We start from the raw sequence: 26585 nt of genomic DNA on the forward strand, positions 1-26585 counted from the left end.
CCTGCCTGGCTCAGGTTACAGGCTTAAAGATCCTGTCCCTCACCTAAAGACATCCCCTGCTCTCCCATCCCCCACACCGACAGCCCCTACTCCCTCACAGTGGGACTATTAGCTTGGGGGAGACATGAGCATCTGTGGCATGCAAATCGGCCAGAACTGAGAGGGGATGAGACAAGACCAGTGTGGCTAGGGAGGGATGGTTGGGAATAGCCCATCTGTGCGCACATGAGGCACAGTTGTCCAAGCTGATGCACTGTGTGCAAGGTGGGTAGGGAGGGGTAAGTGTTGTGTCTCGGGCACAGAGTAGGTAGGAGGTTTGCACTCGCTGTGTGACTGCGTGTGCAGCACTCAAGGTCAGTGTAGGGCTTCCACACCACTTGGCTCTGTGTGCATTCTCTGTCCACTATTAACTATACCGGGGTAGGCAACCTATGGCACGCATGCCTTCAGCGGCACTCACACTGCCTGGGTCCTGGCCACTGGTCCGGGGGGCTCTGCATTTTAATTTAATTTTAAATGAAGCTTCTTAAACATTTTAAAAACCTTATTTACTTTACATATGACCATAGTTTAGTTATATATTGTAGACTTATAGAAAGAGACCTTCTAAAAATGTTAAAATGTGTTACTGGCATGTGGAACCTTACATTAGAATGAATAAACCAAGATTCAGCACACCACTATACCTTCATGGCAACACCTCCGACCTCAGGCCCCAGCACTGCCTGGAAGGGGAACTCCTCTCTTTCTACCACGCAGATGGCACTAGACTTGTCTGAAAGGAAGGCAGCAACCTCCATCCCTGCACACAATGGACACGTCTGAAGTGGAATTGGCACAAGTACCCCCCCACCCCCCAGCACCAAACTTCTCCCTGGAAATAGGGATGAAGCTGGAAACCTCTTACCCATGGGGGTGGGAAGTGTGTCAGAGATACTGCCCCTGCTATCTGCCTTTATACAAGTATCAGTCTCTAGTATCCTGAACCTTTCTGGGATTCATCAGGGATCCAAGTACCACGAAGGGCAAAGACTTCTCCATCCCCCTATGCACCCCACTAGCTGCACTTCAGACCTGTTAGCCTCCCCAGGGCACAGCAAACCTTCCCCACTCTCCCAGATGGTGCTGAACGAGGCAGCCTGCACTCCAGAAGGATGAAGTGACACCTCCATAAAATAAATCCCCTTCCTCCAGGTCCAAGTGCTGTTGACAGTTTTTAGTGCTTCCAGAGGAACAGCTTGGGGTGGGGCACCCCCCACAGAGTAATGCACAGCCCAGAACAGCATGGAGTGGCCACCCACCAGTGAGCATCGCAGCCACTCTTGGCAAACGGCCTGTGGTTAATCAGCACACACAGTGAAAATAGATTTCAAGGCTCGGCTTACAATTAGTGATCTGACCCCACTCCTATTCTGACTCGCTGCATGCAGTCAGGCAGCTGCTACGCCAATCTCTTACCAATGAATGAAGCACCTAGAATCACCACCCTCTTGCCAGTTGCTAGGTGAAGAATCCTGTTAGCATCCTCTGGGGTTTGCAGGGAACACACATTCTCCAGGTCTGAGCCAGGGCATTGGAGCTGCCTGGGGCTGTGGGAGAGGAGACTTCAGTTACAGTTGCCGTGCTTATGAAAAGGCAGCTATGCCTACCCCCTCCCCCTGCGAGCACGGTGATGCACCCCACCCAGTGGCTCTGGGAGCTGACCTCACGCTGCACGCTTCCCCTCTAAGGCTCCCTGTGCTGAGAAAACACATGGCTGCCTTGCTTTCTCACCTGCTGCCTGTTGCAATGAGGAGCTGATCGTACTGCTGGAAGGCCCCATCCTGGAAGTGGGCTTTCTGCCTCTGCGTGTCCACAGACACCACCTGCAGCAAGGAAGGGCACTGGGCAGTGTTCGGCTCACTGCTCCGTTCCACAGCGTGGCTAAGTACACGTAGTGCATAGCCACACAGGCACTGTGTGCCCCCAGCCCAGTCTGCACTTTGCACCCAAATACAAGGTGGGAGAACGTTACAGTTCCCAGTTTGGAGCTCAGCCATCCCAAACCTCCAGTGTGCCATATGCCCCCTTCTAAAGTCACCTCCCTCCCATGTGCCTGCTGCCTGTCTGCCACTAGCTTACCCACATGTACAGCAGTGCCCTGCAGGTAAACCTGATGGTGGTGTGTGACTCCCAACATGCACTGTGTGTGCCCAGGCATAGTGACTAATAGACCCACCAGTCTAGAGGAGAACGACAGTATTCTGCAGCAATGGTCCCCTGCTCCCAGGCCAGCGTTAGGGATAAGCACTAATGGTTTGATAAAGGTGAGCGGCTGCCGCTCCTTCACCTCTTTATCAGTCCAGACGTCGATGCCATGAGCCTCAAAGAAGTCCTGCTGCCTCAGGTAAATGCTCTCTAATGTCTTATCCATCGCCTGGAAGTAAAGCAAAGCAACAGGACTGAGGAGCAGCTCCACAAAGCCAATCGCACTGTTCAAGAGGTTAACAGCACCTGCACTGCAATCTGGACTCCTGGCAGCTTCCTTATGGGAAATGTTCACACTGGGCCATGTGTTCTCGTATTAGTAAATCGAACTGCCCTCCCCCCAAGCCAACCATGTCTATAGCAGGAGGGGGCTGCAGGGAATGGGGTAAGATCACTGGCTCAGAACTGCTGTCCAAGCCTGTTCCACGAGGAGGCGCTGTAGGGAGTGGGTCAGGGACATTTGCTGAACAATGTAACCGTCCTATAACCAGGCTCTGCTCACAGCCCTGGCTAACTGGGCTCTGCTGAGGCAGCTGGCGCTCTGACTGTGGTTCTCTGACTGAAGCTTTTACTAATTCCTGTCCAGCCCATCCCTCAATCACAGTTCTAAGAGAAGCGCTGGCCATGCACAAACCTTGCTCAGTTGGGTCCTGTCATACGGGACATGCTTTTCTTTGGTTACCATGATGATCCTGCCTGTAAAGCCTTCCTGCCGAAGTGTTTCTGCACAGACCAGTGCAGCTGCACCTGTGAGACAAACATGAATCTCACCCATTCTGGGACGACTCACCAGCCACGCAGGAGGAACAAGCCCCTGGCGAAGAGACCAGCATGTGCCCAAAGGGCTGACGTACAAACTACACAACCAAAGCACAGGTGCTTGTGTTCAGACCTTGTCTACTGATTCACTGACCTCCACCCAGGAGCAGCATTGTGTTCTCATTGCTCCTGCATCGCTCACTCATGGCCTTCAGCTTTCGGTCACTTTCAAGGTCCTGACAGAAAGAAAAGAAGAAATTCAAACAATAGTAACTGGTCCCTGGACCACCTTTGCTGTGGTTACTCAGTCAGAGCAGGTGAGGTCAGTACCTTTTTTTTTGCAGTAATAAGTACCTTCCCGTCTTCCACTCGCACCTGCAAAGACCGAAAAAGAGTGGGATTTCAGTGCATAACTGAGGCTGCTGGGAATTTACGGAGGAGTCTTTGTTTTGGAGTGTGTGTGTCCTGCAGGAGCTGACTGCTACCAAAGCCTGTGTTACTCTGGGGTCAAGTGGCACTAAGGAGGAAGGTGGGCACTGGAGGGGGGCTGGTCTTCAGTGATGGCACAATGAGGATGTGGAACTAATAAGGCAACCTGATGCCAAAGCGGCAACCCAGGGCCTTTGGCCTAAGGAGTCTCTCAAAGGCAAAAAGCTAGAGCAGCCCTAAGGGCAAAAGACAGCCTGCTGCACAATCCTGTGTTTCACTCTTGTGAAGAGAGCGAGTGCCCCTCTGCGGAGGGTGGGTTTGTGCAGGTCACATTTGGACTCTTCTATTCAGCTGATGATCCGAGCCCACAGAACACTGTGCTCCATCTGACAAGCTCAGAGTGACCTTTAGGCACCTTTCAGTGCCAAAGCAGCTCAGACAGACACTGCTAGCACTGACAGAAGTATTACATGCTTTGTTTTCAGAGCCTTGTGAGAATCCTTCTTCCTTTCAAAAGCACTACTAGGCAATGTGGGGGCAAGGGGCTAACAAGGCTTCTGAAAAGGCATTTAGGTCCTAGAGCCAAATGGTCCCGAAAACCAGTTCTTCGGTAACCACCGTGGAGAGCGGTGGTCAGGGAAGAGAATTCTAACACTTCCACAGAATCACTGGTGAGGCCAGGCCCAGGCTGGGTGTAGAGTGGCAGGTATTGTCATGGATGAGGCAAAAAGGGGAGCAAATACAGAGCAGACAGAACAAGCTGGGATGTAGAATGGAAAGTAACAAGGATAATGTCACCTTGAAGCAGGGAAGACAGTCCAGAGCTGGGTACTCCTCAATGTCTCCAGTTCTGATATTGAAGCAGGCACCATGCCAGGGACAGCGCAGTCTGTTACCCGCCAAGACTCCTGCAAGTCACACACCAAGGGAAGTGTTGTCTAATGTGTAGAACAGAACTTCTTGTCAGGACTCCTGGAGTCTATTCCCAGCTTGGACTGTGATGTGATGTACCATGGGTAAATTGTTCACTTCCGCAAACTGGGTTCAGGATTCTAGTTCACCTCATTGGGTGTTGAGAAGCAGCGCTGTGTACCTCTTCACTATCCTTGAGAAGTACTGTATGGGATGAGATCATTTAGGGAATCCTGTGTACAACTATGAATTCTGATTGATATTATGGACTCTACATGTATCTAGACTAAACTGCAAACTCCATTTGGATTGCAAGGCTGGTCTGGTTCCTCTGCCGTCTTTTTACCTCCATCTTGGGCTGAAATTTCCAGAGGTGTTGACACAGAACTAACAATGGTGGGTTGTTAAACTGTTAGGTCTTCTATTCAAGTGGAGGCCCCCTAGGTCAGTGTGCTGACTACTGCCCAGAAACACCAGTTTGCCTGATGGGCTGGTAACAAGGCAACTGATCACCTGGTGGTGGGGAATTCAAGCTGATTGGAGGTCAGCTGACAAAAGGGACTGAAGTTATAAAGAGAAGGGCCTCCCACAGGGCATTTCAGGGTGTAGAAAGCCACTGCTTGTAGGGCATAGAGAGAGTGACTCTATGTCTGGAGGAGAAGCCATGTGCAGGAGGGAATGGAGAGAGGAAAGACCCTGGACTCCTTAGGAGACTGCCCAGTTCCCACAGAATGCTTGAGAGTGGTGAGGAAACTGAGGCAGGAAATGGCATGCTGGTATAACTGTTTAGCCCACTAACGAGTGATTGTTTTCCAAAATCCCTGTGCAAAGGTGTCTGTTCGCGTCCATTGACACGTCTCTAAAAGGGTAAGCTGTGAACCAGAGTGCCCACAAGGTGGGAGCTCTTGAAAAGAGTGGGAGAGGGGTCAGCAATGGTCCTGGGAGGTCCTAAAGTTGCCAGACATGAGGTCCCACTTCTGTGAAGGGTACCACATGGACCCAGTCTGTGCCCAGGAAGTGAGCCTGAGAAGCCAAACAGAGTCAGTGCTGCAGCCTACTCAGAAGAAGGGAGGCATTAAAGCACCGTTTCTCAAATGTGGCCACCAGGGGCTTTTCGTGTGGCCATGACCTCCTGGGTGGTGATGAGGGGGGCAAAGCAGTGGCCTCTCCCCCAGGGCTGCCAGCAGGGGGTGGACCCTCTCCCCCTCTGGAGCCACAAACCCTGGAGGAGCAGGCAGGCGGTGGGGTTTGGCCTTCAGATTTGGGCTGGCGGGCGACAGGTTTCAGCCATGTGGCGGCAGGCTCCATCCCCTGGCCACGGGTTTGAGCCCTGATCCTGGCCCCAGACTCACCCTCCACCCCCAACCTGTTGCCTTCTCTGACCCTGGGCTCTCGTAGTGCAGCAGTGGGCTCTGACCCCCAGCTGCAGGGTTTCAGACTCCAGCCATGGGGCCACGCAATCCAGCCCCCAACCATGTGGCAGTGACTGCCGGCCTCAAGCTCGCCAGCCCCTAGCTCGCCTCCCCCTCCCCAAGCATCACCCCTGGCCTCTCTGCATCCTCTGGCCCCAGTCCCAGGCTGTGCAGCTGAAGGGTTCCCCTCATTGCCCCTGATCCTCAGCTGCCTCCCTACCCACCTCCCCGTCCAGGGTTTAATTTGTCCACCAGCTTGCCATGGCTGAGTAAGTCTGTTGTGAAAAGTGATATTTGTTTGTTTTTTAATATCACTTTTCACTGCCTCCCTGCTAGCCAGCAAGTCTGCTGATGTGAAAAGTGATATTAACAAAATACTAATATCACTTTTCACAGAAACAGACTTACTCTCTAGCAAGTCTTAAAAAAATAAGCAGCCACAAAAAGCAAACGAAACAACAACAGAAAGGGACAAGAACATGCAAAACACATTATTTGTTTCTGTTCTGTTTAGGTCCAGTAAAGAACAGAGAAAATGGTACATTATTTTTATATTGAGTCTGCAAAAAAACCCCGCATAAATAAATTACATTGATTTGGACATGTATATGTGCATACGTATTTTTCCTAAAGTTAATTGAGTATTTTAGGAAAACATGTCAAAGCGGCCACCAGCCATAGCTGGTGGCTGCACTCTGAGGCCCCCAACAAATTTCGTGTGAGAACCCCTGCTTTCAGGCACCCTGGTATGTGTGGGGAGGGAGCCAACACAACAGTCTGATGAGTGTCCAACAGGGGGCGCTTGGCCAGAGCAGTGACTTGAGACAAGGCAGCCCCCTGAAAAGCAGTTGAATCCTGGTCCACTTCCCACGGGGGGCTGGGCTGTCCCTGACTTAGGGGTGACAGTGTGGGCTTCCCTTGTCCTTTGGCTCAGAGGCGCAGTGAGAGAGAAGCTCAGCCTGCTAGGCAGAAGCATTAGACAAGCGGCAGCTCCTGGAGAGAAGCTGCCCATCCTCTTTCTGCACAGTGTCTGCTTTGACACCATCGCCTCTTCCTTGTGTTTGCCCGTGGCCTGAGCTTTGCCTGGAAGCTGGGGATATGCGCCGGCTTTTACCTTTGCTGAGAGAGGCTCCTGCGTGTGTGCACTTGCTCCCCACAGCACTGAACTCCATCTTACTCCTCACCAGCAACACTTTGTGGCCTGCAACCTCCACCTCCCGCAGCCTGCAGGAGACAAGCACAAGCCAACATGGCGAGCCTGGACCATGAGGCCACCACGGGGCAGCGGGATCAGAATCAGGCCACCCGGGGGCAGCTGGCAGAGAAGGCTGCCATACCGGACTCCTCGCTTGTGCCACGAGAGCCTCCAATAACCCCGGCAGTGGGGCTGCTGTTTCTTTGCCTCCGGGCCCCCTACAGCCTCTCTCAGTGGCCTTTTGTGAGGCTGGCTTCTTCCTAACCTGCCTCCCCGTCCTGGGTGACAGGAGCACCAGACAAGCTTCCTCTTAGGAATAAATGAAGCCTTGTTGCTGAGAAGCAGAGCAGAAACAGAAGCCCCCAGCACACCCACCTCTTGGGGCCACTTTCCTGAGGCAGGACCCACTCTCCCCCTGCGCTAATGCAGGGTGCCAGCAGGGGATGCGGGTGGGGCTGGGTCGTTACCAGGTGTCTCACAGAGGCTGGGCTGAGTTCAGGTGGAGGGAGCCTGGGTCAGGTCTGTCAGCAAGCGCTGGTGATGCAAACTGGCCTTTCACAATCCCCCAGCCTGCCATGATCTGACACTCACTCGCCATCCTGGATGTCTGACTCCTGGCAGACCTGCTCTGTGATGCTGTCTTCAGTGTCCATGCTTGCGGGTGCCCGTCTCAGCAGCAGGCTGGCTGAAGACAGAGCAGAGAGGAGTCAGGGATGGGAATGGGGTGCTGCAGCAGAGCATTCTGGGAAGGCTGCTGCTTGGTCATTTTGCTCTCAGAGTTGCTGACGTGACATCTGTGTTATGACCTCATCACCATGTAACGATGCAGCTCAGCATGAAGACACAGGCCCCAGAGTGACTTTGGGAATCGTTCTCTAGGCCGCCTGGCAGATTGCAGACATGTCTCAGCCTGATGGTGCACCCTGGGAGTGTGACACCACAACTGCGGCCCCGGGCCCTTTGGGCTGGCAGCCAGGCCCTGTTCCCCTCCCACCCTCTGTTACACCTTCCCCACCAATGCACCAGAACCCCACAGGTCTCCTAAAGCCAGTGCTCAACAAATCTCCCTGCTCCCTGGCCCTGCCCTCAGGGCAGGATTAACCTTTTGTGGGGCTCCATAGGGGCAATGGAGCCTGGCACAGGGCGGCCCCGTTCCGCCCAGCCCCGTGCAAGGGCACTATTTACAAACTAGCATTTGCCAGATGCAGCGTGTCCTGCCCGGCCCTGTGCTGCCAGCCTGCCCCTTCCTGTCGGGACTGGGCCCATTCCATGCCACACAGCCCCCTGCCAACACCCCCCCCAACTCCCTATGGCCAGAGCTCCCCTGAACTCGCTATACCCAGTGCCCCCGCCCAACCCTCCCACAAATGCAGAGCACCCTGCAGCACACCACCCCTGCCCAGCGCCCCCCTGCCCACAGCCCCACCACAACTACCCAGCACCCCACACAGAACCCCCACTCCACAGTGCCCCAACACACAGAGATCCTCCCTGCCCCTTCACAGCCCAGCACCGCCAACACTTCCCACAGACCCACACCCCCATGCCCTGCCTCCTGGCTGCACTCACCAGCCCTGCTGGGAGGTGACTGTCTGCCGCGCTGAGACGGCAGCTCAGCAAGTCTGTTCCCGGGATGGGGAATCGCTCCGGCCCCTCAGGCGTGGCGAGATCAGCCAGGCAGGGCCTGCCCTGGCCGGGCTCCCTCAGGACCCACTTGCCTGGAGGGGCCCAGCCAAGCCGCGCTCTCTCCCCCCTACCCCGCCCGCCTGGTGAGACTGGCCAGGCTTCTGCACCAGTCCCAGGCGGCTCAGCTCCGGGGAGACAGGTGGGGCCCACAGGTGGTGGGAAGCAGAGACTGCCTGGCACCGGAGCTGCACTGGGGTCCGGCCAGGAGGCAGAAAGGAGCAAGTGATGGTCAGGGAGGAGCCAGTGGGCTGGTGGGGTCTCGGCACAATGCAAGGGAGCAGGCCAGGGCCCCTTCTGAGCGTGGGCCCAGCTCCATGGCGCCACTGGTGCCATTGTAAACCCAGCACTGGGAAGAGAGGGGCCAGTCCTGCTGGCACAGCCGTTCTGAGCAGCAGTGCCTTGGCTCGACAGCCCGGAGCAGGCAGAGCCCCAGTTCTGGGCCCAGTGCAGGCAGACTCCCAAGTCCGGTGCCCAGAAAGCTTCACTGCAGTTGGCAGAGACAGCTGGGCTGAGAGCCTAGGTGAGATGGGCCAGTGCCTCAGCCCTGGCGGGTGGGGCGGGACGAGGCTGAGGCCTCGCTCACAGCCTGAGGTGATGGTACAGACAGAGGGTGGGTACCTGGGAACTGTGAGAAAGCCAGGCCTCCGTGGGCACAGCAGGGTGGACCCCACCCAGCCACTGGGTGATGGGAATGAGGGCCTGGGAGCAACAGGGCAGGGGACTCACCCCCTCCCCCAGCCCACCAGACACAGCATCATCCACGCTCAGCCAGCAGGAAGCATCTGGTGCTGCCCTTTGCTGCAAACAAGCACTCCAGGTAAGAAACTCTGCAGCAGCTGCTGCTCTGTCAGTGCCTTGCTTCCGGGACACACAGCCTGACTTGCTCAGTTCTGGTCACTCGCACTTGACAAGGCCTAGGACCCTCAGAAATGCTGCTCTGGCTGGGGCCCAGATACACCCTTCTGAAGCGTAGAGGCCCCTGGCATCCCTGGTGTCCATGATGCCCTCTCACCTGCCCATGCCCACACCTTTGACTGGCGGGGCCATTCCCTTGGGTAATTTCCTACAATTCACACCAGCCACGGGGCGGGCACAGAGCAAACCAAGCTACCGCAGCCTGTCTGGGCTTTGCTGATTCACTAAATGCGGTGAGGCCAACTAATTGCATTTGGAGCCAGGATGTAGCTGGCTCTGCAAGCCATTGCAGTGGGAATGCTCCCTGTGTTACCACAGCAGGCTGAAAGCCCTCATGTTAGCTGTCGGATGGCAATGGGCCAGCAAATCCAGAATTAGCCAGTCTGCTCCTGCACATCCTTCTGTCTTAAGCAAGTGGTACAGACTGATGCTGAGCACTGGAATTTCTCTATTTACTCTGTTGCTTGCTGGTGGTACGATTAGGGCTCCATGTAGTTTGTGTCACAGCCCACTGAATTCTGTGACACATGGAAACTAAAATTTGTCACAAGGCCCCCTCAGGCCTTTAGCAAACTGGAAATTCTATGGTAGTGGGACATTCATAGAAAAATATCCAGAAAATTAATTTTAATTGCATGATCTACTGTGTAACAGCATTCATTGTTTTATGAAATGCATCTTTGTGGAAGTTTTTTTACATATTTTAGACTTCTGATGCATTTCCAGTTTGCTGTAAAAATCAGGATGTCTTCCTGCAGAACTTAGGGTCGTAGGCCATATCCTCACCTTCTGGCTGCCGGAAGGAGGAAAGGAAGCAACCAGATCTGGAGTGCATGGATGGTAGGGAGCAGGTGGACTACAGAGCATTCAAGGAAGATTCCAAAAGTCTGGGAGAAACAGGGGAATATGGACTTAGAACATTTAGCTTCCCAGCTGTCCACAGTGATTAAACAAGGAGATAGTGGTGACTGCTTGAAAAGCTGGGGTGGGGGGAAAGATTAGGAACTCTGGTTTAGCCAAATTGAGATTGAGACGAGGGCTAGACATCTGCAAGGAGCAGTCAGTGAGACTGGCGGAGATTTTAGTTTGAACAGAAGGAGACACCTTGGGAGTAGAGAGGTAGCTGTCAGCATAGATGTGGTGGCTGAATCTGTTTGCAGATGGGCTTAAGGTGTAGAGGGAGATAAAGTAGAGAAGGGGTCCAAGGATGCAGCCTTGTTGTGAAGGTCCCACAGAAAGTCAGCAGGTAGATGAGGAGGAGCCTCTGAAGGACGCACTGAAAGAGTGACCAAGAGAGGGCAGAGTCAGGGAAGCCAAAGGACGACAAGGTTTCAAAAAGAGCTGGTAGGTGAAGGAGGATAAGGATGAAGATGAAGTACGGGTTCTGAGTTTTGGCTTGGAAGAAGACATTAGACATGCCCACCTCCTTCATAAACAAGATACAATTCTATCTATGACTGTGGAGGAGAGGAAGCAGGGAGCACAAAAGGGCAAGTGATTACAGCACAATCACAACACCACCAAGACTGCTGCAATAGTTGGTCTAAGTGGAAGTGTTGCACCTGTGTCACAATTAGTTGTTTAGTGCAAACAGTGACCTTGGCTGTGCACAATATAACCAAACAGGGCGTATAGCCTGAAAGGAACCTAAGAGTAGAGCTGGGAGAATAACTGATTGTTCAGTTTTGTAGCTGACCTGAAACTTTGATACAAACTGACATTTGGGTTGGTCCAAAACAAGCATTTGTCATTGAAACAAAAAATGTTGAAATTTAATTCTGGTTCGACGATTCACTTTGTTTTGTTTCATATATATATATATATATATATATATATATATATATATTTACTTTTTGGAATACAATTGAAGCAAAATTCAAAAGAAAAAGTAATTTTGAATAGAAAAAAAGTTTAATTCTGAAAATGTAGAATCAAGATGTTTGGACGGGGGGGGCAAACAATTTGGCACAACTTGCAGAAATTTGTAAAATGTTTCAGTCAACCCAAATATTCATTTTTCAGTTAAAAAAAGTTTTGGTCGTTATTTTTTGCCCAGCAGTACTTAGGAGCCTTGGCTGTTTAGTCTTGCTGCTGTCTTGGTAATCAGTAAACTAGACACAGAGAGCAGATAGCAGAGGCCTGTGGGAATAAATCAATGTTTTTCCTGTGGGGAATAGTCCCTGGAGCAGGCAGCGAAGCTGCTTCGAAGTGAGGTCTGTGGTTGGTGCATCAAGGGAGATGAAACATAAACAGAAGCAGATTGATTCACCGCAAAAAGAGGTGCAACTAACTCGTACGGGAACAACAATTTAATTCCTGCAACATCTGCCTCAAAAGCCTGGCAATGGAACACCCACCCAACACGGATGTCATTTCCATTTACCTACAGAAAGGTATTATAAATACTCACATGAGTCCAGAAGTGTTTTTTCTCACCAGAACCGAGAAATTGCAGCCTCCTGTATTGCACCTGGTGTGTGGAACTGAGGCATTCACTTCTCAAGAGAGACAAGTCTGTCTCTGTCTCCTGCAGCCAACGCACATCTGGGTTGCGGCTCTCAACAAGTTACACAATATCCCTGTCAGTCACAGGTCACAGGAGGTCTGTATCCTGGCAACCAAGCATTATGCTCCTCCCCCTTTGGGAAAGCTGGAGTGTGTCATTGCTGTAGTAGGTCGTGAGGGGGAAGATTGTGGGGGAATGCCTGAGCGAGAGTTCAAATCCAATTTCTATAATTTTTCTGCTGCTGTGGCTAATTAAATTAATTTACTTGAGGATGAAAAGTGCTAACTGAAGTACAAAGGCTTATTGGCTAGCTGGGGAGGTGGATGGTATAAAATCTTGATATTTCATCATATACAAAATAGTTCAGAAAACAAGACTGTACAAATGCAATTTCTCTCCATCTCCTGGGGTCATGTTAGCCTCTTTCTGAGCCTTTGCAAAGGCCCAGCACAGCCCATTGTATTACCGGGACTTTGGTTGGCAAGCTGTCAGTATGTGAGGTATTTGTATGGCACCTATAACCATGCAGTCTGATTTTCCAGAAGTGCTGAGCCTCTGCGAGCTCTCCTTGAATGTAACGAGAGTCTCAGGTGTCCAGCACCTCTGACAATCTGATCAGCAAGCACTAGCGACAAAGTGCTGCCTCTGCCTGGATGAGACCCCTTGCTCCAGGTGACTGGTGTTCAATGAAGAGCTGAGGGAGAGTTTGGGCACCAAAATGCCACATACTCCACCATGCCAGCTGCAGGCTAGGCTGTGCGCTACTTTGACTTTGGTGTAGCAGTTACGTGCTGGGAAGGGGGAATAGAAAACTGTTTGCCTCTCTTTCTGAGATAACGTGTCCCCAAACCTTTAACTTGCAAAAGCCAAAGTTTCCAGCAGAATGTTTCTGATAAGCAGAACCAGATACTGGGCCCTACAGGGACTACTTTCCATCTATGACCCATCACATGCCCCACCCACCAGTGTCGGGCCATGAGCAGGAAAAAGGGAGGTATGTCTGTTACACTGCAGACTCCATCTGATCCTCTGCTGGCATCTGGAGGCTCTGGGCAGATGAGCGTAGAATCACAGGACTGGAAGGGACCTCAAGAGGTCATCTAGTCGAGTCCCCTGCACTCATGGCGGGACCAAATACTGCCTAGACCATCCCTGACAGGTGTTTATCTAACCTACTCTTAAAAATTCCCAGTGATGGAGATTCCACAACCTTGCTAGGCAATTTATTCCAGTTCTTAACTACTCTGACAGTTGGGAAGTATTTCCTAATGTCCAACCTAAACTGCCGTTGCTGCAAGCCCATTGCTTCTTGTCCTATCCTCAGAGGTTAAGAACAATTTTTCTCCCTCCTCCTTGTAACAACCTTTTATGTACTTGAAAACTGTTATCATGTCCCCCCTCAGTCTTCTCTTCTCCAGACTAAACAAACCCCATTTTTTCAATCTTCCCTCATAGGTCATGTTTTCTAGACCTTTCATAATTTTTTTTGCTCTTCTCTGGACTTTCTCTAATTTGTCCACATCTTTCCTGAAATGTGGTGCCCAGAACAAGACACAATACTCCAGTTGAGGCCTAATCAGAGCGTAGTAGAATGGAAGAATTGCTTCTCATGTCTTGCTTACAATAATCCTGCTAATACATCCCAGAATTATGTTTGCTTTTTTTGCAACAGTGTTATCCTGTTGACTCATATTTAGCTTGTGATCCACTATGACTCCCAGATCCCTTTCTGCAGTACTCCTTCCCAGGCAGTCATTTCACGTTTTGTATATGTGCAACTGATTATTCCTTCCTAAGTGGAGCACTTTGCATTTGTCCTTATTGAATTTCATCCTATTTACTTCAGATCGTTTCTCCAGTTTGTCCAGATAATTTTGAATTTTAATTCTATCTTCCAAAGCACTTGCAACCCCTCACAGCTTGGTATCATCCACAAACTTTATAAGTGTACGCTCTATGCCATTATCTAAATCATTGCTGAAGATACTGAACAGAACTGGACCCAGAACCGTTCCCTGTGAGACCCCACTCGTTATGCCCTTCCAGCAGACCTTCAGTCTGCTCTACTTTACACAAGGGATCAAAGCAGCACCCACTTTAAAGTCATCTTTGGGCCTTCCCTATTTCTATCCTAAACTTAGCTCAGCTTGGCTGGACCAGAGGATCTGGCCCCATATTTTCCATTTGTGAACAATCACTAATTTTACCATAGAGAGAGCAAGTGCACTGTCATGTGCAAAACTTTAAGTACACATTTCTTTTGGTCTCAAGAGTTCCACATCTTCTCTAACTAATGATATGGGTGCTAGGTTATTTCTCACAGTGCCAACAAAAACAGTTTTTGGGGTCTGCCCTTTGGCTATGATCCCAGCTGTGAAGCAATTTTACTGCAGGATTTGTCCGTTTAAGTATCAATGATTATTCTGCATCAGTGACTTCCCACAAGGAAAAAGGCATGGGCCTTCCAGACCCAAAGCCATTATCAACCTCAGTCAAATTAGTCCCTCGATACAGTTTGCGTGTAGATAGACCCTGTGGCATTCCAGTGAGGGAGACATGTCAGATCTGCTTGCTACCTCTATTGGATGCTGGAGATGGAAGAGGAGTACTGCTTATGGTTAGGAAAGAAAAAGGGTCCTTAACTAGGACAAGGAAGGATGGGAATTCTCCATATGGAAGCAACTTATGATTATTCCAACTCCAAGCATATGGATAGGGTGTGCATAAATCAGGAGGCGTGGGGAAAAGTGCAGCCAGAACCTGAGGAGAAGGTTCTGAAGGAGATGGAAATGGGTCTGCAACTTGGCGCACTCCAGGCAGACATGCGCCAGGGTCTTCAGTCCATAGCTGGAACAGCACAAAGTTTCCCTATCTACAGGAGCGGCACTAGGGTTTTTGGTGCCCTAGGTAGGGGTCCTTCTGCGCTCCCGGTCGGTGGCAATTCTGCGACGGGGGGGTCCTTCCGCGCTCCCAGTCTTCGGGGCACTTCGGCGGTGGGTCCTGGAGTGAGTGAAAGACCAGCCGCAGAATTGCCGGCGACGATCCGGAGCGCGGAAGGACCCCCCGCTGCCAAATTGCCGCCGAGGGTGGCGGATCCTAGGCGACCGCCTAGGTCGCCTAAATGGAAGTGCCGGCCCTGACTATCTAGTCACATCTTCCCAGATGTCTCTTTCCAGAAAAGGTGACACCCCCAATTCTCACTTCAGCATGTAACAGAGTTTAGCTAAACCTGGACGAATGCTACTAGTGCCTTGTATTTCTATGAATATACTACAAGAAGGCAATAATAGATGGAGGAAGCTGCCATCCATGGAATGTTTCCCCTGTCCACAAGCATATGAGAACAGAGATGTGACTCAGAATAGACTAGGGTGCTAGTGTGTCTGTGTGTGTGTGTGTGTTAGAACTGTTGTAAGGGCCAATGGAGCAGGCTGACAGATGAAATGAAAATACTTAATTGTAACTGTACATAGCTAAAGAGCCCTTCAACATCAGATTTTGCTAGTTTCTCTTTCTTCCTAGCTCCTAAAGCTCTTCAGGAATGGTATCTAGGTCTTTGTAGACCACCTCTTTGTTGACCACAAACATCATAAGCTTGTCTTAAAACTTGTGAGGTTTTCTAAAATACTAAATGTTGGTTTTGTAGGTCCTGTTTTCAGTTTATTTCCCCATGACCATGAGGGCTAGACACGCACTGTATGTATGGGAAAGTGTAAGTTCTCAGACTCATTTGGCTGCAGGCACTGGAGCTATAGGAAAAATACCAAGGATTAGGAGTCTCATAATAAAGCGCTGAGTTGGCAACACTGCAAATGTTAATAAAATGTGCATGTTTTTTAGCGCCCTTTCCCCGCACCTGTGTCTATGATGGGAGCCTCTCAGTCTCCCGGTCCAGGCACTTCACCAAAGGGGCTCAGTGTCTGGCCCCGTTTTTGGTCGGTCCTCAGACACTGCCCGACGAGACACGAGCGATACTTCCAGCGCGGCCTGTCTCCCAGGGAATCGCGGAGATGCCAGCCCCTTGCCTAGGAGCCACCTGCACCCTCGGGCGGGGCCTGCGGACCGCGTGGAGGGGCGGAGCCGCTCCGGGCCAATGGGAGGCCGCGGGACCGGGAGTTTGTCGGGTGGTTACAAGAAATTACACAAGGCTCGAAGCGGGGAAGGAGCCGTAGGCCCCCGCAGGCGAACCCCGCACCAGCCTCCCGCCTCGGCCCGAGCCCGGCGGCGGCCCCCATGGGGCTGAGCCCGGGGCTCCTGCTTATCGGCGGCTCCTTCGCGGCGTTCCGGCTGCTGAACCGCGGGCTGGAGCGGCTGGTGCCTCCGCCGCGCCCCGCGCTCCGCAACCGCTGGAAGTGGCGAAACATCTGGACCTCGTTCGCGCACAGCCTGCTGAGCGGCGCCGGGGCGCTGCTGGGGTGAGGGGCCGGGGCGCTGCTGGGGGGCCGGGCGCTGCTGGGGTGAGGGGCCGGGGCGGCGGGGGGCCGGGGCGCTGCTGGGATGAGGGGCCCACCAGGGCTGCCCAGAGGATTCAGGAGGCCTGGGGCAAAGCAATATCCGCGGTCCCTTCCATAAAAAAAGTTGCAATACTGTAGAATACTAGTGTCAGAGGGGAGCCGTGTTAGTCTGGATCTGTAAAAGCAGCAGAGAATCCTGCAGCGCCTTATAGACTAACAGACGTTTTGGAGCATGAGCTTTCGTGGGGGAATAGCCACTTCGTGGGATGCATGTCCAGTACATCTGTTAGTCTATAAGGTACCACAGGACTCTTTGCTGCTTTTATAGAATACTTATTATCATGGGGGGCCCCTGCGGGGCCTGGGGCAAATTACCTGACTTGTCCTCCCCCCGGGGCAGCCTTGGGAGTCAGGGCAGCTGGGGGGCTGGGGTGGGTGGCAGGCATGTGCCGAGGGGTGTCGGTAGGGCCGGGCTCAGCTCTTACCCTGCACTCTCTTGCCCAGCAGGTTTTATCTCCACCCGCAGATGGCAGAGGACCTGATCGGAACTCATTCCCCAGCTGCACACAGCATAGTCTCAGTATCTATAGGTGAGCAAGTCCCTGCAGCTGCTCTGGCCTGCTCTGGGCAGCCCCGCTAACCCTCTGTGGCGTGTTTTGTCTGCCAGCTGCGGGTGCCAGCCTGGAGCAGGGAGCACCGGCTGGGGCAATGCCCTGGCACAGGGAGACTTTCCAGGCTTGCCTGGTGCGACATGGGGAGTGCTGAGACCACTGTGGGGGGCGCCTGGGTTGGAGCAATGGAAGCCCCGCCAGCTGCGTGGGAATCTGAAGACTATTTCTGGGGGAGGGGGCTGGCTGAGTGGCCCCACAGCAAAACAGGTGTTCAGATGCCAACCTGAAAGCTCATTCCAGGAGAGTCCCCACCCTGTGCTGGAACATGGCCTTGCAGCAGGTCATGTCCAGGCTGCTGCAGGAGCTGGGGGTCTTGGGGAAGGCCAGCCCTGGCTGCAAGTTTGTGTACAGGCTTTAATTGTCTGGATAGATCTTTCTTCCTTGGAGGGCAAAGTCCCTTGGACTGGCCCAGAGCAATTCTTGCTGAGGTGTGCAGGCAGGAGCTGCGAACAGAGCATGTCTCTCTACATTCCTTTGTCTTCCACCGTAAGAAGTTGTGATTGTTTGGCCTGAAAGTTCCTCTCTTGTCCTCAGGTCCAGTGTTCTCTGACTTGTAACTGATCTGTTTTTCTTTTCACTGGTGAGATCCCAACAGCCCCTGAATCTCTGGGGACAGAAAAGTAAATGCAGCCTTGCCTGGTACTGGGCAACCCTGGTCTGGTGATGTCTCTTTCTTGCTCTAGGCATATGATCACCCTAAGCCAACAATGGCCCCATTCTCAGCAGGGACCGTGACTTCCTTGTGCTGATCCATCCCCACTGTTCCCTCCCCCATGAGGTGAGCTTGTGGCAGCATTGCTCGTTATTCCCTGCATTGAGTGCAGAACTTGTGGAATGCATGCTAACAGGCTGGGCAGCTCTCATCTGCTAACCACAAGACCTTGAACATTGTCCGAATAGCTACTACCAAAGCATTGCACCTTAAAGAACTAGAGACGAAAGTTATTGATTCCAGACTGGGTAGAGACCCTAGGCACAAAGCCTCAACCCTGATTGCTTCCCTTCTTTATATGAGGGTAGTGGCCTGGGGTGGGGAGTTGTCCAGCAGTTCCATTAGCTAGGGTCTTTAATTGAGGAGAGGGGTGCCTGTAGTAAATGTGCGGAGAGAGTGGGGGGCAGCTTTGATGCCCTGCTAGGTTGTAAGGTCTCACCAGGGCTGCTGCTGTCTGTTTTCAGACTGTGGGGAGCTAGAGCAGCTTTGAAGAGAGAGAGAGAGAGAGAGAGAGAGTGTGTGTGTGTGTGTGTGAGAGAGAGAAAGGGGCACTGAGCACAGAACTTGGTTCTGATCCTCGACTTCTGGACTCCCGCTTTGGCCTTGGAGTCATTCACGTCTTGGTCATCTCCTCACCCACAAAGCAAGCTAACACAGACCTTGTGTAGGGGTGGAGAGGACTGAGGTTGCAACTTGCTCAGTATTACAGTCTCTGATGTTTTTGGAGCGGGCGAGGTGTCAAAGTGACAGTGATGCCCAGATTGAGGTTCCTGGGGTCCAAGCTTGGTGGCAAGGCCTGCAGGGTCACAGTGTGTTGGGGCTCCACCAGGACCAGCGCTAATGTTTTTAGTGCCCTAGGCGCACAGCCATTTCGCCGCCCTGCGGCTCTGGTGGACCTGGCGCAGGAGTGCCTGCGGCAGCTCCACTGGAGCCACGGGAGCAGCAGACCGTCCGCAGGAGTGGCAGCTCCACCGGAGCGGCGGACCGTCCGCAGGAGTGCCTGCGGCAGCTCCACCGGAGCCGCGGGAGCAGCAGACCGTCCGCAGGAGTGCCTGCGGCAGCTCCACCAGAGCGGCACACCGTCCGCAGGAGTGCCTGCGGCAGCTCCACCGGAGCCACGGGAGCAGCAGACCATCCGCAGGAGTGCCTGCGGCAGCTCCACCGGAGCCACGGGAGCAGCAGACCGTCCGCAGGAGTGCCTGCGGCAGCTCCACCGGAGCCGCGGGAGCAGCAGACCGTCCGCAGGAGTGCCTGCGGCAGCTCCACCAGAGCGGCACACCGTCCGCAGGAGTGCCTGCGGCAGCTCCACCGGAGCCACGGGAGCAGCAGACCATCCGCAGGAGTGCCTGCGGCAGCTCCACCGGAGCCACGGGAGCAGCAGACCGTCCGCAGGAGTGCCTGCGGCAGCTCCACCGGAGTGGCAGACCGTCCGCAGGAGTGCCTGCGGCAGCTCCACCAGAGCCGCGGGAGCGGCAGACTGTCTGCAGGCACGACTGAAGCGTGTCCACCGGAGCAGCCTGCCGCCTCCCCCCCCACACCCGGCAAAATGCCGCCCCCCAATAATCCTGGCGCCCTAGGTGATTGCCTAGGCCGCCTAAATGGAAGCACCGGCCCTGGGCTCCACACTCAAATTCTGCTCACACTTTCTAATGTGGGGTGGTCCTTGGAGTCGAACGGGGACATTCACGTGGCTATGGGTCCCACTGTCTTCTCCTGCAATGCTGTTACGTTAACCCCATAGTTCCTACTAACAATCTTTTGCTGGGTGGGGAGGGATTGTGTATCGAGATGATCTAGTTCTTATCTGCCTACCCCCAAAGGTTGGTAATTCCAGATGTGCAGAATGACTTGTATGAAAATTACTTGGGATACTCCTCCCCCAAAACACCCAGCTGGGATGGGACCCTGGTGTCTCCTTTCCCTGCCCCTTCAGGAGGTTCTACTGAAACTGACCGTTCTCCTGCAAGAGAGTGTCATATATGTCTATTTGTTCATAAACCCTTGAGGATAGGGAGGGACTGTGACAGACAGGCAATGGAAGCTATGGCCCAGGCAATAGAGAAGGATAATAGGTGTCTAGCACCACAAGGCCCATTTTTTGTTGGTCGTTAGGCACTGTCAGACACAATACTCCAGTTGAGGCCTAATCAGAGCGTAGTAGAATGGAAGAATTGCTTCTCATGTCTTGCTTACAATACTCCTGCTAATACATCCCAGAATTATGTTTGCTTTTTTTGTAATGGCGTTACACTGTTGACTCATATTTAGCTTGTGATGCAATATGACCCCCAAATCCCTTTCCGCAGCACTCCTTCCTAGTCAGTCATTTCCCCTTTTGTATGTGTGCAACTGATTGTTCCTTCCTAAGTGGAGTACTTTGCATTTGTCCTTATTGAATTTCATCCTATTTACTTCAGACCATTTCTCCAGTTTGTCCAGGTCATTTTGAATTGTAATCCTATCCTCCAAAGCACTTGCAACCCCTCACAGCTTGGTATTGTCCACAAACTTTGACTTACTAGGCGTCTAAAAGGTAAGTGGCACTGAGTTGTTGTGGAGATTCCTGGTGATGGGAACTTTCTTCTTTAGCAGGATATTTTCTCCAAGATTTTGTGGATATGTTGTGTAATCAGAAGCTTCACCAGTCCTGGGAGCTGCTTTTCCATCACTCGGTGGTGAGTCTTCACTTGTCACTATGGGAAGGAGTTCAGGGTGCATGGCCTTACTATTCTGAAGACAAATCAGTCAGTTGGCTGGCAGGGACTGGACATCTGACCAGTTCACTGAGGCAGAGCCTGATTCCCATCGACCTCTTGTGGACATTTCTGGAGGCCTGGAGGGAGCTGTGTTCAGCTCCTGCTTCTGCTGGAATATGTTAGTTTAGTTCTGTCTGGTGCAAAATGTCTACATTTGGCTTCATTACTCTTGAAACTGCGCATGACACGCCTGGATCCTTGTGGCTGGAGATGATCAGGGTAAGGCTCAAGAGTGAGGAGAAGCCCGAGGAACAGGATGGGGGAGAGGGGTGCCCTCAGTAGGTTCTAAAATATGTGCCCCTGAATTCCACCTCTGCCTGGGGGAAGTGAGAGAATATGCAGAGCCCTCTCACACATTCTGCTGAGTTGGGCAGGGTAGAAGGGGGGCATGTAAACTTGAGGGGGCTGGGAGAGGGAGACGGTAGTGGGACAGATGAAATAGTGAGATGAAGTGAGGAGAAAGGAAGGACTTCAGAATGAAGAGTAAAGAGATGTGCCAGTCTCATTCCTCCAGCTATTAACTATCGAAGGGGCAATCAGCAGGGTGATGAATGTGCCCCTCAGGTCCTCAATCAGCTGAGAGAAGAATATCCAAGGGAAAAGGGGACAGCAAAACTCAACTGACAGTATGAAGTGTTCCCTAGAAAGGGAGGGGAAGAGACCTCAGGCCACCCAGAGAAAGGGCAGGGAGGGAAGAGGGAAGGCAAGAGAAGGAAGAACAAAAGTGAGGGACACACATGACAGTAACTTTTTCTTACTGTGCGTTCCCCCTGGTACTAAAGCTTATGACGCTAGTTTTGATGTGTGCATGAGCCTGTGTCATCTGTGCGCATTCTGCATTTCTCTCACACAAGTCTCACTCCCTCTAATAAAATTGGGGTACTCTAGTGCTGGGGAGCAGCCCCCTCTGCTCACAGAAGGAGCCTAGGGTGATATCTGGTGGTGTCTTGGCAGCACTGGGCTGGGGACTATCCCATGGGGTGGAGAAAGTAGAAGCCTGTTCTCATTGCAGACTCCCAGGCTGAGGCTGTTTCATAACTAATAAATCCAGCGTTATACAAACAGTGACCTGTGCATTCTGCTAGGATGGGAGGCAGCCCATCCCATCCCATATCTGCTTCACGCAACTTGAATCTCTGCCAAGAGAGGTAATTGCACCAGTTCCCGCCACGTACTTTTCCTGGAATCTCACTTCACCTCTGCATGAGTTAAAGTTCCCAGTGTGGAAGACTTGGCTTTTTCCATTAAGTGTACTGATCTCTCTAGGCACAGGCACTTGGTAAAGGGGCTTGGGGTGTCTGTGAGCTGACATGCTCCAGCGTGTGAACTGCAGAACAAAACCCAAACAACTTGCTTGCCCCTCATCAGCTGTCCCCCAACATCTCTCCCCCACCCGACCCTCCCTGCACTGGCTATGGGCTCAGGCTGTGCCCAGAACACAGAAGAGCCAATAAAATCTGCACTTAGGGCTTAACTTCAGCTGGAGCTGTCCAGAGTGGAGCTCCGGTAAATATTTTCAAACATTGGCTCCAGCTTGGTGCTATTGCGGTTCTCAGTTGGGGGTCCATGGCCCTTTGGGGGGGGGTACAAGTCAGTTTCATGGGGGTTATGGGGCCTCGGGGTGTCCTCTGTGGAGCTGAAGCCCTGAGCCCCATGATGCCCCCTGTGGAGAATGGGGGGAGAGGGTGCATGGTGGACTGTGGGAAATACTCTGAGAATTTAAGCCCTGTCTGGACTCCTTACCCAGCAGTAGGGGAGAGAATAGAGAGGTAAATGCAGAGGCTAGCGGGGAGCTCCAGTGAGGATGAACCAGGCCCCAGTAGTAACTCCGTACCATGGTGCCTGCCTGGCTGTTTGGGGCCTCGGTCCCTAATGACTGTAGTGGGAGGGTGCTGGGGAATGGACTGAATACCAGCTCACAAGGGTGCAAGGTAGGAGCAGGAGTGTGGCAGGCAGATCTGAGAGAGGTGCTGTGCTGGAACCTATGGGAGGAGCTTGGGGGACTCCAGAGGGTGAGGGTGGTTTGGTGCAGTGGTGAGACCTGCTCCTCTCACAGGGTCCAGCATAGGCCCTGCCTGCTGTGTCATCTGGGCTTGCTGCAGGATGGGTCAAAAGGTCATTGCAATATAATACACCTAATTCAGGCCAAGCCAGGGAGCTTAATCGGCAGGAAGCAAATGATCTCATTAAAGAGCCAGTGCAGAGGGGAGCGATTGGGGTGACGCCCTAACGCTCTCTCAGGCACAGATCTCTCTTCCCCATCACCTCTGGAGGGAGCAAGGAGCATGAAATCCTTCCTACGGCTCCACCCTTGCAGCTGCTCATCCCAGTCCCCTGGGGAAGAGCGCAGTGCCCGGTTTTCCTCTTTCTGTTGGGCATCTCTTGCTTGTGGGAATTGCGCCTGGCATTTCCCGTGAGTGGCTGTAACTTTTCAGTGAGGAGGCTGCAGGGCTGTTCGCAGTGCACCAAAGGTCCTTAATCCCTTGAGAGAATGAGTCCGTCATAGGGGGGTGGAGGGAACTCCCTGAGCTCCTCTGTGTGCTGCTTAGTTCTCCAACTAGCTGCAGTCCTGGGATATGAGTTTTCCCTTCTCATCTTGCTGCTCAGTTGTTTTTCCTATTTGCTGAGTGCTAGGAAATTCCTGTTGGAGTGGGGCCAACTTTCCCTGCTTGGGGCCCAAACAAGGGCTAGGTCTCTGGCTGCAGTAGCTGCTCCTGCTGTTCCTTTCTCCTCTTCCATATTGAGTACCTCAGTTTGCCCTTCCTCACCTGCTTGTGCAGCTTACAGCAGAAGAGGTTGTCCAGCACTGTACAAAGCGATGGGATGATACCAGCAAGCTATTGACTTAATGGAAATTGGATGGAAAGTAATGGGAATCAGGGTCCTGCAGGGTTTACAGCATGAGAACAGCACTTCTAAGCCTTGCAGGAGGGCTGTTGTAGGGGTCCCCTATTGGGCAGTGGGGGCAGATGGTATTTTGGGGTCCCTGGATGTCTCTATTTAAAAAAAAAGCAATCTTCCAGGAGTCCAGGGGCTAGTTAGACCCTTGATAAATCTTGGATTTTAAAGTTTACAAAAGTAAAATTTCGCTGCTGTTTCAGTCTTTTGCACTGATTTATACTCGCCAAATTGCTGCTGTTCCACTGTTTAGCAGTGGATAACTTTGTACGTGTTTTGGCCTTTCTGACAATGATTTGGGGCCCCTGGAAGATAGTTGGGAAAGGCAAATGTCCCCTTTGCTCCTGGTAGTGCCAGGCCTGTCAGCAGGCAAGAAGGACTTTGGGGGGTGTAGTCCTGCATGGCAGCCACTGCCTCGTTCGCCCACATCAGTTCCACTTTGTTGAGTGTGGTGTCCAAGAACTAGTTTCTGGCAGGTAACTTCACCATTTCCCTGCTCTGGGGCTGAAGATCAGACTGCTGGCTAACCCCCTCCCCTCTCTCTCATATTCAGGTGATTATCTGCTTTAGCTTGACAGTGCTGGTTCATCAATATATTGGATTCGCTCTTGTGGCTTTGCTTGTAGAGATTAACTCCATCTTCCTGCACCTGCGACAGATTCTGCTAATGGCCAACCTGATGCACACCACCTGTTACCGCCTCAACAGCATCATAAATCTGGGTACCTACGTAGTGTTTCGCATCACCACACTGGCCTGGATGACACGCTGGCTGGTCCTAAACCGTGAGAACATACCGCTGGCAACATATACTGTGGGCACAGTGGGCATGGCCATCATGACACCCATGAACATCATCCTCTTCTACCGCTTACTGCGCAGTGACTTCCTCAAGTCCAGCCGGGAGGCGTGGCGGGAGAAGGAGAAATAGTCCTGCCCCCATTGCCCTGCAGGCTGTCCAGGAAATCAGCAGCCCAGGGGTCAGACAGGAGGGACTGCAGCCAGCGGAGAGTAAGCACTGATGTGGACAGGAGTGCGTCAGTATCTTGTTTGAAGGAATGGAGGACACTTACAGTCCTCTCAAGATGAGATTCCTGGGCTTTCCTGGGGGTTGCAGTTGCTTTATAACACCACCTGACAGCTGTGGGGAGACCGAGTGGACATGGCAGGGAAGGAAGGCCTTTTCAGGCCAGAATTCAGGGCTTTGTTTCCCCCCTGCACCCTCTGCTGGGATGATCGGTTGACAGGTGGCTGCTTGAGGGAGCTCTGAAGAGGATTCTGCAGCAGTATGGGGCCGTGGCCTAGATGAGGAGAGGGTTGTCCTTCCCACAGTACTGAGGTGTGAACTTAGAAAATTATCTCAGGTTTTTGAAACACCTCTCTCTGCGCAGCTGGTCTGGAAATCCTCAGGGTCCTCCAGGTACCTGCATGGTCTATGTCACCATAATTCATAACAGTTAAAAGTATCAAAACAATTTCTCCCAAGCCCCACCCTGTGTGTGAAATCTCACTGAGGGAGTGCTAAGCTGAATGTCTACAATTTGCATTTGGCTCCTAACCTGTGAGGGTTGTGGTCTCCTCTCTTGCAGGCCTGAGTGGCACAGTCCAATTCCAGCCCTTGTGATAGTTCTCTTCTGCACTTATGAGCCCCCTCTTAGGGACTGACAGATTAATTGTCCCAGAGGAACATAGTTGTGATGGAAGGTCGTGGTAATGGGGTGAGACATGAACTCTTGGGTGGGTTGAGCCAATCCATGGGGACGTTGACTATCAGGACAGAAAGTTTTAATTGGACGCTTTTCGGAAGGGAACTAGTGCAGAGCAAAGGGGTGAGGTTGTGAGAGCTCTATCAGGATTTGCAGTTTCATTCATAGATGTAATAAGTTTCAATAATTGAGTCTGAATCATTGACCTGGTCTGTGTCTAAGAGGATGGTGTGGAATCTTCTGACCAGCTGCAGAGGGGAAGTGGATGTCTTGCAGATGTGGCTTTTTTGGGCATCTAAAAGGAGTAAAGAGTCCAGCAGGCTCTGGAGGCTGTGAACCCACTTAACAATCTGTGGGCAGATGTCTGCGCCCTTCTGGGCTCCTGTCTTGGAGCAGCCTTTGCCATGAGGACAAAGACAGGAGGAAAGTGAGCAAAAGAAGTGATTTGGACTTCTTGAACCTCAGAGAAAAGTTGGTTTGGTATGGACTCCATACTGTGGAGTTGTCATGATCCCCTCCCAGCCCTAGCATTCTGCCCCACATGCTCCTACCACGCTTGCTTTGACTGAGTTTGAGTTGTGGGGGAAGGGAGGGAGGTGGAGTCTGGCAGGACTCTAAAGTTTTTCCTGTTTAAGTTTTTAAACCCTTTTTACATCTTTGTTCATCAGACTCTTAGGTGACACAGCAGCCCTCTGGTCAGCCTCCCAGACCCCAGTAAAATCTTGTCTGGGCTAGATGTCCCCTGGGGCAGAACTCCACTCCCCCTGGGTTCCAAGTGTGGCAGTGGTTTTCTGTCTCTGTAGTTTTCTGACCAAGCTCCTGTATAAAAGGGGGAGTTCTCCAGCCCAGGCTCATGAGTACCAGCTCTGAGAAATCTGTTAGGCTCAGCAGCAGTCCTGGTTTGGATGGGCTCACGACCATTCTCCTTTCAGTTGAAATCCCTTGTTTGATTTTGATGCTGCAGGGGGACAGTCTGAAACAACTGGCTAAGAAATGCTGAGACTGAGATGCCCATCATCTAGAAAGGCGTGTGGAATTTCAGCAGGTTAAAAGGCAGCAAATTCTGGGGAATCCAGGTATATTCCTCTCCATGGTGGGGAGAAGACAAACTGTGTGGGAGCAGCCAGCAGTTGGGAGCTGGCGTGTGGCCAGACCTGCATATGTTTCCATTTGTTCTGCAGGCTGGAAAGTGCAGCAAAGCCTTCAGGCAAGAATCTGGAGTTTAGGGTTTTGGTTTGTCACCAGTAGGAAAACTGCTCAGCAGATAGTCTTACCCCACTGGGCATGTGAGCCTGTGGCACTTGGTGTCACCATAAAAGTCCTATGT

The 26585-nt window shown here is 52.2% G+C and overlaps 2 protein-coding genes and 1 long non-coding RNA gene across 3 annotated transcripts in view; 2 read left to right on the forward strand and 1 right to left on the reverse strand.

Moving 5' to 3' along the window:
* Positions 1-723, forward strand: part of LOC116829448 (uncharacterized) — an 11959-nt gene extending 11236 nt beyond the window's left edge. Inside the window, exon 3 of the long non-coding RNA XR_004374748.2 lies at positions 588-723. This is a non-coding gene — a long non-coding RNA (uncharacterized LOC116829448). The remainder of the gene's footprint in view (positions 1-587) is intronic.
* The window catches only part of LOC116829447 (apoptosis-inducing factor 3-like), a 25790-nt gene extending 13685 nt beyond the window's left edge, over positions 1-12105 (reverse strand). The window contains exons 1-11 of the mRNA XM_032788301.1: positions 11966-12105; positions 7546-7639; positions 6874-6983; positions 4234-4343; positions 3337-3381; positions 3161-3242; positions 2882-2994; positions 2330-2416; positions 1774-1865; positions 1459-1589; positions 687-802 (exon numbers count right to left, since the gene is read on the reverse strand). Coding sequence (XP_032644192.1) covers positions 687-802; positions 1459-1589; positions 1774-1865; positions 2330-2416; positions 2882-2994; positions 3161-3242; positions 3337-3381; positions 4234-4343; positions 6874-6983; positions 7546-7607 — 948 coding nt within the window. The 5' untranslated portion in view covers positions 7608-7639; positions 11966-12105. The remainder of the gene's footprint in view (positions 1-686; positions 803-1458; positions 1590-1773; positions 1866-2329; positions 2417-2881; positions 2995-3160; positions 3243-3336; positions 3382-4233; positions 4344-6873; positions 6984-7545; positions 7640-11965) is intronic.
* A 4189-nt stretch (positions 12106-16294) lies between these two features.
* Positions 16295-26077, forward strand: TLCD2 (TLC domain containing 2). The gene is made up of 4 exons (XM_032788300.2): positions 16295-16476; positions 17023-17105; positions 20491-20573; positions 24106-26077. The coding sequence occupies exons 1-4, from the start codon at positions 16295-16297 to the stop codon at positions 24481-24483; spliced, it is 726 nt and encodes a 241-aa protein (XP_032644191.1). The 3' UTR covers positions 24484-26077.
* Positions 26078-26585: the final 508 nt, after the last annotated feature.

This window comes from Chelonoidis abingdonii, chromosome 20 (genome assembly GCF_003597395.2).
Source record: "Chelonoidis abingdonii isolate Lonesome George chromosome 20, CheloAbing_2.0, whole genome shotgun sequence".
Lineage (NCBI taxonomy): Eukaryota > Metazoa > Chordata > Testudines > Testudinidae > Chelonoidis > Chelonoidis abingdonii.